The sequence below is a fragment of the Suillus bovinus genome, assembly GCF_016758785.1.
Source record: "Suillus bovinus strain UH-Sbo-P2 chromosome Unknown EDB93scaffold_175, whole genome shotgun sequence".
In the NCBI taxonomy this organism is placed as follows: Eukaryota; Fungi; Basidiomycota; class Agaricomycetes; order Boletales; family Suillaceae; genus Suillus; species Suillus bovinus.
In genome coordinates this window covers 1,220-14,009 of record NW_024542231.1, presented here as the reverse complement: position 1 = coordinate 14,009, position 12,790 = coordinate 1,220, and the positions used below count along the sequence as shown (strand labels likewise).

The 12,790-nt window shown below is 45.6% G+C and overlaps 4 protein-coding genes across 4 annotated transcripts; all 4 read left to right on the top strand.

The window, feature by feature from the left end:
• Positions 1-397: 397 nt before the first annotated feature.
• Positions 398-745, top strand: EDB93DRAFT_1096935 (uncharacterized protein; the record flags this gene model as incomplete). Its single annotated transcript, XM_041446831.1, has 1 exon — positions 398-745. A coding segment is annotated over one exon (348 nt), but the record flags the coding sequence as incomplete, so codon positions are not given.
• Positions 746-1,781: 1,036 nt separating this feature from the next.
• EDB93DRAFT_1096947 (uncharacterized protein) lies at positions 1,782-2,066 on the top strand (the record flags this gene model as incomplete). Its single annotated transcript, XM_041446834.1, has 1 exon — positions 1,782-2,066. The coding sequence occupies one exon, from the start codon at positions 1,782-1,784 to the stop codon at positions 2,064-2,066; it is 285 nt and encodes a 94-aa protein (XP_041300826.1).
• Positions 2,067-2,454: 388 nt separating this feature from the next.
• On the top strand, positions 2,455-2,885 carry EDB93DRAFT_1096949 (Non-structural maintenance of chromosome element 4; the record flags this gene model as incomplete). The annotated part of the gene is made up of 3 exons (XM_041446835.1): positions 2,455-2,632; positions 2,679-2,767; positions 2,820-2,885. The coding sequence occupies 3 exons, from the start codon at positions 2,455-2,457 to the stop codon at positions 2,883-2,885; spliced, it is 333 nt and encodes a 110-aa protein (XP_041300825.1).
• A 580-nt stretch (positions 2,886-3,465) lies between these two features.
• Positions 3,466-5,271, top strand: EDB93DRAFT_1257383 (uncharacterized protein; the record flags this gene model as incomplete). Its single annotated transcript, XM_041454080.1, has 6 exons — positions 3,466-3,628; positions 3,664-3,734; positions 3,795-3,840; positions 3,894-4,816; positions 4,882-4,925; positions 4,983-5,271. The coding sequence occupies 6 exons, from the start codon at positions 3,466-3,468 to the stop codon at positions 5,269-5,271; spliced, it is 1,536 nt and encodes a 511-aa protein (XP_041300824.1).
• Positions 5,272-12,790: the final 7,519 nt, after the last annotated feature.

Here is a 12,790-nt window from a genome sequence, read left to right as displayed (position 1 = left end):
TGTAGTCAGCTTAACAGAACAGCAACACATGAAAGATGACCCAGAGTATGGTGAGGCCGTGAACCGATTATGGGAGCGAAGATGCACGGAAGAAGACATTGCTTTATTCAATTCCAGAGTGATCAAGTCAGCGACTTACCAGATGGGTGTAGACATGGGTGTCTCTGAAAATGCAGAAGCTGCTGCCATTGTTGCCACAAATGCCGTGCGAGAAGTGTTGAACATCTACAAGGCAGAGACAATGTGTCCTGAACCTGCAAAATTGATGTTGTGTGCTGCTTTAGATAAGTCCAGCCGTAGTCTCTCTGTGACAGAGCACAATTCTCTTCTGAAGATGAATGTATCTGCGCTGAAGACTTCATCCCCTCTACCAGGATTTGTCTCTCTGTTTGTGGGGATGCCAGTGATTCTGCACTTGCGCAACATCTCAACCGACCTTGGGATCACAAATGGATCGCAGGGCATTATCCGGCATATTTTCACCACAAAATCGTCAGCAGGCTTCAACCATGCGGCCTGTGTCCTGGTCCACTTCCCTGACAGCAAGGTGCATCTCAGCAAGCTTCCGCAAGGCTGGTATCCCATCTCCCCTGCAACATGGACCTTTACAACTACAATGAATGGTGCAAATGGCACTCGAGAGAGGTTACGGATCACGCGTGCCCAAGTCCCTATCCAACCAGCATTCGCTGTCACCGCGCATTCTGCGCAAGGGAAAACTTTGCCTTGTGTTCTGGTAAACCTTCATGAAGGTGGTTTTGCAGCATATGTTGCCGCCTCTCATGCAAGGGCGCGCATGGGTTTGTGCCTGACAGAGCGAGTGACTCTCGAACAGCTCAACAAACACCTTCCAAGGGACTTATGTGTTGAGGTACGACGCTTCCAAGCCTTGGAACACAATACACTGGTCAGAATGGGGCTCAAAGAAGGGGTGACTGTGGCTGTACCAGATGCTGAAGGTGAGGTTGCTCTCGCTATGGTGCCCATCAAGGTAGAATTCACGGCACTGGATACACATTCTCTCGTGCAAAAGCATCAACATGACAACGCGGATGAACCCTTGTCAAACAAAGTACCACAGCAAAATGCTCGAGCCATCAAGCGACATTGTATGTTGAATGACACAGATCCAGATTCCCATCTCGCCCCACTTGTCCCCCATGTACTTGCTCCAGCATTTCCACCCACTGTTGGATGCAGATGGTCTGCGTCTGACTGGTCCTGCTCATATGATAGTGTTTTTATGGTTTTCTGCTACATCTATGCCCAAGCTGACGAAAACTGGAGGCTGACATGGGCCCAAGTGAATCCCCTGTGCAGTGCATTGGCAGACTCATTCGAGTTGATACTGCAATCTGACACCAACCGATTCTCACCTGAGGTTTTTGATCGTTCTAGGGACTCTTTTCGAGATCTGTTGGCAATGTACAACACCAAGCAATTCCCCCGTCATGGTGCTCACACATCATCTGCCATTGCCATTCTCTGACTGTTGTGTGGGGACAGTGAGCCACTCCTGCAGGTGGTTCCCATGTTTCCTTCTGGTTCTGCCCACGCTGCTACATTGCTGAACTTTGGACTGCCTCGATGTTGTGTGGCGGTTCAGGAATTTGGACACATCACGTGCACCCATGGCACTCCAACTCTGGTTGGACCTTTGGCTGCAAAGGCAGGTAGCCAGGCTGAATCGTGGCCACCGTGCCTCTGAGACGGAAGGAACGTCCATTGTACCATCACACGACATCAGCCTGCATGACACCCCTCCCATAATCTTCTTTGAGATGATCCCTCATGAAGTTGGTGATATTGTGCCATCCGATACACTCACCCTGCAATGCGGATCTTGTGAGGCCTCGTATCAGCTCAACGGAGTGATATATTGTGGACAAGAGCACTTCACCGCATGCCTCATCATCAACAAGTGTGTCTGGCAATACAACGGTCAGCAGAACAATGGTTGTCCACAGAAAGACAAGACTTGTACTATGGATCTGGTCAAATTGTCTCAGCGACCTGCGCTTGCATACATTTATGCATGCAGAGAGGTTAAAGATGTCGTAACCTAGCATGGTGCACTAACATTAAAGACAGACATCACTAAGGTAGGTGATTTACACATGACGATTTTCCTCTAATCATTTCACACTTAGGACACCACAGAGCAGACACCCCTCGTGTTGGCGCATGCTGCTTCATATTTTCATGTACAAGTCGCTATGTGCAGTTGGTCACATGATTGTTGACGACTCAGCAGCATAAGACATGGATCACTAATTTCAACTCGGGCCATCAACTCCAGGATAATTATCAATGCATGCTTCCACCCATGAGCTGGGCCATCAACAGGCAAGCTGTAGCCAGGCGCAACAAACGATTGGTGGTAGGACTCTTGCCCAGAGAGAAATGGAGATCATAGCGAATGTGTGTATGCATCTCATTACAATGACATCTCTAATGTGCTCTTGGCAGATCACTTCCATTCTGGCAGCGTCAGGCCCTGTGAACATCTTCCGTTTCATAATCAACCCAGCCCACTTTGGCCAGTCAGTAGAAAACATGTACTACTTGTCATTCATGTTTCACAACGGTATCTGTGCATTAGAGGTAATGGAAAACGGTGAACCCATGATATGTGAGTCTCTCATTATCGTTAATCTAAGCTGGCTGAATGCTCACAGACTTGTGTGAACGACCAACAAGCCAAGATTGTGCGGCTGGTGTCTCAAGACGAGAGATGATAATGGAGTTCGATATGGCAACCTGGAGGGTGAGCTTCTTGTTATGACAATCTGCACATTCATGACGGTCTGTTCATCTAGAGGGCCATCACAGTTTTTGACATTCAGACCCCCATGATCCCTCACAGGGCACCAGTGATGATATGACCCTTGCTATGCAGTATTCAAGTGTGTCACTCCATAAACTGTAGCCCATGTTGTACTGTAGTTTGCACGTTGCATGTTCTCTCCAATGACATGATTCTATCCTTCTCGTATTGGGAGTTGTTGGCAGGGGTAGTATAATCGACAGCACTCAGATCCCTATTATGTTTCAGATTAGCTTGACCGATCAGTACAGCACGCATCAATGTGCTATCATTGGTCCAACAATTGAAAGCTCAAGACACTTTCTGAAACCATGTTCCAATTCTTGCGCATGGACCAAGGAAAAATGTTTTGCTCGCATCTCCTGTCTGATTTTTAGTCACTGGCTGATTATATCACATGCCTGCAAGGCTGAATAGTATGGCCTTCTCTTCTACTCCACATGTGCACGCTAACTTTGCACAGCTGTTGTGCGTTCCATTGCCCATGACTAGTTTGATTGTGCAGTATGTGCTCAACACCTTGACTCGGCCATGGACATTTTACAAGCAGACGGTGTTTGTCTGCAGTGTAAATGACTACATACTGTCACAGAGGTGTAGCACCCTCATACTTAGACCAGGATTGAAAACTGAATTTCATGGATCATCTGTCAATCGACTTGGAGACACGGGCAACTGAGACACACCTTGGTCACTATTCAAAGAAATGTTTTGGGGCCAATGAGATACGTCCTAGTCTTACAGTAACGGTCTCAGGGAGAATGGGGTTCATATCTGATACCACTTGGATAAACAATTGGGGTGAGTGTCCTGATCTATCTGAACACATGCTTCAGTTGGTTTGAAGGATTCAGAGCGATTGCTTGGACAGACTACAGAACTGAGCCCCCCTGATACTTACTGCCTAGTGCGTGGTTGGGCCAAATTGCAATAGCTCACACCAAGAGAGTGAATTGATGCCTACCAGATTCATGCCCCCATCAGACGCTCCATGATCAGTCCAATCAGAAATTGTATGTCCCCCATGGCTGCTATCAGTCACCTCACCTATCTCATGGATGCCTAGTCTTCAATCAAACCGCACTCGTGCAGATGGTATTCCATTACCTTCCGCTGCTTACAGATGTGGTAGCGCTTCAAGGCCTGAACAGGGAGGTGGACCGTGTGGGTGCAGAGTGTGTGGCTGCCCGGTTTGACAATATTCTCAAGCCATTTATCAGGGAGCACATGGCTGAATTTCGCCTATTGCTCCACACTGCTTCAGGAGTCATTAACGGCTCTTGCGTGATACAGATGTTGCGGTCTGATGGTGGTGAGCGCCCAAACAACATCAACATTATTGTGCCAAAAGATTGTGATCTCTCACTGGTTGCATTTATCCTCAGCACCCTGGAATATCACCAATTACAGAACACAGCTATAAACTACTCTTACACAAAGGTCGTCAGCTCCTACTCTGAATTTAGGTGTGGTCCGTTGAGAATAACATTGTCCCAAGCCTTCGCAGACAATGTTTTCAAGGTGATCATGTCTTCTCATACCACGGCTGACATGACCGTGATGACGGCTGGAGGGCTCACCGTTCTCTATCCGTTATGGACATTGAAAGGTGTAGCCATCACCAATCACACTGTGCTAGACACTGCACCTGGAAAAAATGTTGGTTGTATGGAGAAACAAGGCTGGAACGTCTACAACACGACCTCCTTCCTGAATGAACCCTGTGGTCCGCTGTGCCTGACATTATGGCATAACGTGGCAGATGTAGGCCCACACTCCTTTGTCATGGAGTGGGACCGGAGATTTCCCATCAAGAGCATGGTCGAGCGTTCCAATGTTATCTGGCGTCTGTCAGATCAGTGTTCTAACATAGAATGTCCATACAATGCTGTCATCAATGGACGCATGTGTCATCTGCTGCCCACACCCATGCCATACGACTTGGTCAGCATTGAGTTACAGAAGCAGCGAATTGACCGGCATGTGCCTGTGAGATGCCTCGCTTATTCTGACCGAGGTGACCACTGATAGGTTGCTTGCACAGATTTACAAAGCTGGTAACTGGAGACGTCGTCATGGTGGAATGTCAGCTCAAATTGTGAGTATCAAATGCTGGCACGGCAATACAGCGCAACACTGACTAATTTCTCTGCAGGTGGACAATATCAGGCCGAAGAGACGGAAATCCAGAAGAAAGGAACGGAACGAGGAGATACCAGGTCATGCTTAAAGAAATGATGCTCCTGCCCAATGCCTCCATCACCGCTAAGACATTAGAGGACTACATGGGTGATGCAAAGGGTAAGCGCAAGGTGACTGATGGGCTCGATGACGAACAGACATGCAAGAAATCCCACACAGTCGAGTTCTCCGACGACTCAGGCTATGTGGAGGACAAGGAGGTTGAAACGGAAGAAGATGAGATGCTGATGAGAGATGATTAGGTGTGTGGTCTCGTGGTTAACCGAGCTTCTTGCCTTCTTCAAATGTTTTGTATTCCATGTTTGATCAATGATGTTGCCCTGTCCAAATGTATATTAAAGGCCGGATGCATAGAATCGAGAATGTGATAATTGAACCCAGAAAATGTCGCATGATAAAGGGCAGATCAGAAGACTGGTATGGGTTCCACAAAGGTTTCACGCGGCACCTTATTAGACTGGCGTGAAAAATGGATGGACGCAAATTGCAAAGTCCTAACTCAAATCGTTCAGAATGCTAGGAACTCTGCTAGAAGTAACTCGGAATAACGACAGGCAAGGTGGATTTGTTTTCGGTAGGTGATCATTTGTGTAAATCTGTCAAATTTACCTGGTTTGTATGTGGGACAGTGCTTCAGAGGCATGGGAGACGGCTGAGGGTGTGGGAAGTCCAATCAACAACAGTATACCAGCATGCTACAGTCCAGGTTTAAATGTATACTTTGTGCAAGACAGAGCTTGGTTACGAAGAATCACCAGAGACGTCAGATGAGCTGACTGTTACAAGAACATCTAGATGCTTGGGCCCCTACTATTTTTCTCCTAATCCTCCTGTCACAACCCAATAACGAATTAACGCTGGGCAGAGACTAGGACTCAAACAAAGGTTATTGGACAAAGAGGATAATGAGCAAGTACGTCTTGGATTGCTACAGTTGTAGATACAAGAGGTTTGAACTAAGGAACTATCGACCAAGACATGCTACCTATATACAACTATTGAAACGGAGATTGAAACTGAGTTACAACTACTAGCCAATCATAAAAAGAGAAAGGGAATCGTACCATAGAACATTGTAGAATATTAAAGAAGTATCACGTGACCATATCTTATCTTATCATATCTAATCTAATCTATTCACAATCAAAGAACTCGTCTTCTTCTTCAGTCACATCAAAGACACGTGTTGTGGGCGCTAAAGGTATTTCAGGAATGATAGACGCTTTCAAGGTAGGGTTAGGGTTTGGTTTAGGCGCTGTGTATTGACGCTTGGGAAGATTCAAGAAAGAATAATGGTTTGTTAAAGGTACTCGTGACATTACCCCCTCTCTAAGGTGAGTGTCATCACGAACAAATGAAGGTCGTATATTCTTTTCTCTCCATCGTTTGAAATCTTCTGTAAATAGTACTGAGCCTTTGATTCTTCGGTATTTTCCGGCTGCAGCCGTGGGATTCTTTTTATGGAACTCCGCTAAAGGAATTGGGGCATTCTTCAAATTCTCTTCTGGCTCCCAAGATGACTCTTCCTTCGGGTATCCTTCCCATTTCACTAGGTATTGCAGCTTTCCTCGGAACAATCAGCTATCTAGTACTTCTTCTACAGCAAATTCTTCCCGATCATCAATCAATTCTGGAGGTGGTCGGTTTGGAGGCGGATGAGGAATTAATCGAGATGTGTGATATGGCGTAAGTAATTCTACATGGAAAACCGGGTGAATCTGATATTTTTCTGGTAATTTCAATTTGTAGTTCACTTCACCGATCTTCTCTAGTATTTCGAAGGGACCTAGACGACGATCTGACAGCTTTTGACTCGGACGACGTTGTTTAAGATTTTTTGCGTCAAGCCAGACTTTGTCTCCCTATTTATACTGAGGTGCTTCTTTTACTCCTTTGTCGTAGAAACGCTTCATGCGCTCATTGACCATCTTAAGAGTATTTTCGGCATCATCTCTCGCTTCTTTCATCTGATCAACTCTCTCATCGGCGGCGGGGATTACGGACATGGAGTTTGGGTGAATCGTGAAATCTGGGTTATACCCGTAGAGAACTTTAAACGGACTATGACCGGTTACTGTGACTGCATTGTTGTGTGAAAACTCTGCTATCAGGCAGCCAAGATACCCAATCATTCTGTCTGTATGACGTGAACATGCGCAAGTATTGTTCGACTTCTTGGTTTACGCGTTCAGTCTGTCCATCGGTTCTGGGATGATAGGAGGTCGACGCAGACCATTTTGTTCCTAATCTTTTTGACATTTGTCCCATGAACTTTGATATGAACTGAGTTCCTCTATCTGAAATCACTTTCTTTGGTGTTCCATGATGTTTCCATACATTTTTCAGAAATAGCTCGGAAATACCCTTCGAGTCTACGTCTTTGGTGGTGGGAATGAAGTGTGCTTGTTTCGAAAATCGATCAACGACTACAAAAATGCTATCACACCCTTCACTCTTTCGGCAAATCCACTATTAGGTCACAGGTGATTGTCTGCCAAGGTCCTTCCGGAACTTCATTTGGCTGTAAAGGTCCCCGTTGGTCTACTCGGAAGCACTTTCGTTTGTTTGCACCTATCGCAACCATCTACAGTAATCGTGGACATACTTCGTCATTGAAGGCCACCAATAGTTTCTGGAAATCAATTCTAAGGTCTTAGCTCGTCCAGGATGTCCAGCCGGTGGAGAGTCGTGAAACAACTCCAATATCTCTCGGCGGATCTCTTTATCATTTGGAACGTAAACTAATCCTCGGAATAACACCAATCCATCCTCCACATTCCATTCTTCTATTCCTCTACGCAATTGAACCGGTGCTGCTTTTAACGTTTCTAACGCTTTAGCGACTTCAGGCTCTCGTTCTGTGCATTTTCGTATCTTTTGGAGTAAATGTTTCTCTCCATGCACCAAAACTTGACCTCTTTTAGCAGCTTTTACGGTAAAGAATTCCGGTTTCAAAAGAATGCGATCTGAGTTATCGTTTTCTACCCCCCCTCTATGGTCTGATCTCCGAGAAAGACGGTCTGCTTTGTCATTAACCACACCAGGCTTGTGTTGGAGTGTAAATTCGTACTCCGCTAGGAAAAGACTCCATCTAGCTTGCCTTCTGGTCAACTTTTGACTTGTCATGAAATATTCAAGGTTCTTATGATCTGTCCATATTTCAACTGGGTGAGGTGCTCCCTGCACATAGTGCCTCCACTCTTCCAACGCTCTAATGATCGCTAATAACTCCTTATCATGAATGTCGTAATTTCTTTCCGCATCATTCATTGACTTAGAGTAATATGCTACTGGATGCCATAATCCATCTTCCATGAGTTGAGAGAGAACTGCTCCTGTTGCGTAATCTGAAGCATCGGTCTCTATTTTCTTTTTCTTCTCAACATCTGGCATGACTAGAACGGGGGCTTCTGTGAAACATTTCTTCAGTTCATCAAAAGCTTTCTGTTGTTTCTCCGTCCAGTCCCATTTAACATCTTTTCTTAGCAGATCATTCATTGGTCTGGCTATATCTGAGAACCCAAGTATGAATCTTCGATAGAAGTTGGCAAAGCCCATGAATGCTTGTATATCTTTTACGCATTTGGGAACAGGCCATTTCAATACTCCTTCTACTTTCACAGGGTCCATCGACACATTGCCTTCTTCCACGATTAACCCCAGGAACTCGACTTTAGACTGCTCCTAAGTCTGTGACCATGAAGGCTGCTTTCTCTTCTTCATGATTACCAATCTTTAGACGTAGTTCTGCAAAATGAGTCATCGATCCAGCGGCATTTAGCGATCCATCAATGTTCCTGACTGAAATAGGCCTTAATAATTTACGGCATTTTACACTGTTCTTCTCAACAAACTTCTCACTGATAAATAATGTTGATGCACCACAATCCACAAGTGCTTTCACGTCTGCTTGTCGGTTCTTTCCTTTCAACGTTATTGGAATATAAAAATGCTCAGATTTGGATCTAATATGTACTTCTGATACATCTTGAAACGTAGAAAGAATAGAGAAACGATTGTTTGGGTCTAGGTCTGCAGACTTTGACTTCAACCCCTTTAAAAATCCTTGCCTTTGTTAGAAGCGATCCAATCTGTGAACCACTTTGGCGCGGAGTTTTCTTCGACAACTGCAGCCGCTTTGACTTGCGCTTTTGGCGCACCTTTACAGTTTCTCGCTATGTGGCCTTGTTCTCCACAGTGGTAGCAGGTGAAAGCACCAGGCTTTCCTTGGGGTTTGGGAGATCCCCTCTGCTTGCCAGAGTCCACATCCATAGCGTCACTGTCTTTGCTAGGACCAGCCTGCCTTGAGTTATTGAAGGTTCTTGTGGTTTCCTTGTTAGGGGTCCACCAATTACTCTTCTTCTTTTCAGCGTCTAACTCCTCGTAGTTATGTCCAATCTGTATGGAGTAATCGATGAGTTTCTTGAGGGTGTCTTTCTCAGACGTTGGAATATGAGCGAGTTGCTCCTTGATCCGGGTTTGTAGGCCAGATCAGAATTTAAGGCGAAGGTCGTAGTCGGAGTATTTAGTGAGTGCAGCCTTCTGCTTGAAAGCTGCTGCGTATTCGGGCACTGATGAAGATCCTTGCTTCAGGGTTTCCAACTCCCTGACAGCCTTTCCTTCTCTGTCGTCTTGTCCCCACATGGTCTCGAATTCTTTTGACCAATCCTCAAAGGATATTGGCTTGGAATCAAGCTCAATCACATATTTCTGCGCCCATTTAGCAGCAGATCCTTTGAGAAAAGACAGAGCAGTTGTGATTTTCTGCCTGTCCGTGATCAGTGGCCACTGTGACATATATAATGCCAACTGCGTAGCATAGACTTCTACGGAGATCAAATCTTTGTCTCCAGTGAATTCCGTGGGCTTCGACAATTTGACTTGTGAAGTGTTCGGACTTTGTGCGAATCTCTCAAGCTTCTTCTTTAGTTCCTCAATTTGTGAGTTTTGGGTTCTAAGTTGAAGCTCTTGAGTTGCATTCTGTGCTCAAAGAGTGTTGTTGTGGTTTAGGAGTTCTTGTGTCCTAACGTACAGTTTGTGAGTTGCCATTGTGATAGCATTCTGTACATAGTTGGTGAATTCCACCGGCATAGTTATGCCTTGTGGTTGTGGTCCCTGAGGCCCTTGTTCTTGGGGTTCTTGAGGGTTCTCGGGTCCCATTTCTGTTTCGTTGACTTCAGCCATAGTGCCAGGTGCGTTCTGGAATCCGATTCACTAATGACTGTTGAAGAGCGGGTCGTAATGGCTCTTCCGGATAGGAAAGATGATGAAAGGGGAGAGGGAAAAAGGATACATAAAATGGAAAGCTAAAGGGGTCCCCAGTACTAACTGGATCAACCTTGTCCTTTAGGGTCAAAGGGTTCTTTAATCAACCCGACTGACACTTCCCTAATTACTAACTAAAAGGAGTACGTAAAGTTACGCTTTGTTAAGTGGGAAAAACACTGTGTGCTTCGTGTGTGCTACTTCTCAGTCACCGAAAGGGTACAGGTCTAGGACAAGTTATCACTCTTCCAGCCGAAGCTTACAAGTGCGAGTCTCACTAGAATCCCGTATCTAAATCCTCGTGGTAACGATGGTAGGACTATCCGCAGATGCGACAGTTCCACTAGACTTAACGAAAGGTTCTACGTGCGTATGAAGAAAGATGTAGGTATGAAAGAAACTATAGTAACGTTGAGCAGGCAGGGTCTTGGGCCAGCACTCAAAGTTGTAGCGAGACGCCTAATGTCGTCAACACCTCCGTATACTGGCAGCTGCAATGTAAGGCAGGGCCTGGTATAGGACTACTAACTAATAAAGGCTATTCGTAGAAAAGCTCAAGCGAGCAAAAGGATGGGTTTCAGAAAATGGTCGCGGCTGTTTAGGCCGGGCAATGGAAAACGTGTAATGGCTGTCTAAGTGGTTTGTTGGCGATGTGCTCAACGAATCACCTAGAGAGAAATGATGCGAGCGGTATGCGGGAGTCGGAGTCTCCTATAGTTCAAACCTAATGTCACAACCCAATAACGAATTAACGCTGGGCAGAGACTAGGACTCAAACAAAGGTTATTGGACAAAGAGGATAATGAGCAAGTACGTCTTGGATTGCTACAGTTGTAGATACAAGAGGTTTGAACTAAGGAACTATCGACCAAGACATGCTACCTATATACAACTATTGAAACGGAGATTGAAACTGAGTTACAACTACTAGCCAATCATAAAAAGAGAAAGGGAATCGTACCATAGAACATTGTAGAATATTAAAGAAGTATCACGTGACCATATCTTATCTTATCATATCTAATCTAATCTATTCACAATCAAAGAACTCGTCTTCTTCTTCAGTCACATCAAAGACACGTGTTGTGGGCGCTAAAGGTATTTCAGGAATGATAGACGCTTTCAAGGTAGGGTTAGGGTTTGGTTTAGGCGCTGTGTATTGACGCTTGGGAAGATTCAAGAAAGAATAATGATTTGTTAAAGGTACTCGTGACACCTCCTCGTATCAGCCCTCGCGTCATACCCTTACCCCGACCTTACCCTTGTCATCCTCGTCATCCTCGCATTCCCTTTCGCTCTCTACCTGTCGCTTCAGCAAAGCCAGTACATCTGGCTGGACCCTTTTGCTGACGAAGCATATCCATGCTCCGTTCCACCACCCGACTGATCCTGTGGACAGTCCCTTTGCCCTTACCGTCTGGACGGTAACCTATGATGTGATGCACGACGCATCCCCTTTGCCCTGTTCCTTTCTTGATCTCTGACTCGGTGCGCAGTCGCACATGCGACTTATACTTAGATCTGCAAGCTGCATGATCGTGCCCCTGCGCGTTTCACTTCTTATTTTCGACCTTTGACTCACTTTCTTATCTAGCATGTTCTACCTCGACCGAACGTGCCTTCCTGTTATGGTTATGCCCTTTACCGATTGCCTCTCCCGGTAGTACGAGTTATCACCCACTAATACGTCTCCCGTCCTCTATATAAACTCGCTACCATGTACCATATTCCCTAACTTGAATCTACTTGGTTCTTGACCTCCTACTCTCACCAGAGTGATCCTTCTGCCTCGCCAGCAGTCTATATTCTATCTTCTTATCTGCTCTTCGCAGATAAGCCTATAGTTTCGACCTTTACTCATCGACTTCGTCGACGAGCAAAGCCCCTGTTAATTAGTCGGACTTCTGTCCTTCTAATTAATAACGATCCTTACGATTAACCTTCGGGTGTCGTAAGCCTAGGCCGATATAGCTTATCGTCTCGCACCCGCGTGACATAAGCTACCCGATTTGGACATAGGCGTCAAATCGTACTTGCTGAAGACCCGCCAAGTACGACCCCTAACCTTGGGCTAGCCCAAGGACGTCCTTGACCGTTGACAACACAAGCTCTGTTTGAGCGTCGCCAACAGATACCATCCAAGTCGTAACACTGACCAGATGGCATGGGAGGACGTGTATCATTGAAGGGTGACGTGTAGTGGTTGCGCATCTCGCAAGAGTAGTGTATGAGTTCATTTGCTACTTATACAAAAATAAATGCACTGTCTCACCACCGAACTGAAGTAACAATTGATTTCATATGACCTGGGCCAGTTGAACATGTTCGATCGACTGATTAAAATGTTAGTAACGGGACGGAAATTGTCAGTAGCAGGTCGAAGCCTCAACAAAACAAAACAGTCAAATGCGGGACTTGGTGCAGGATGCACCACTATAATCATGTAGATGACATTGAAGATGTCGCCTGAAATGATAAGGTAATACTTGTCATGTC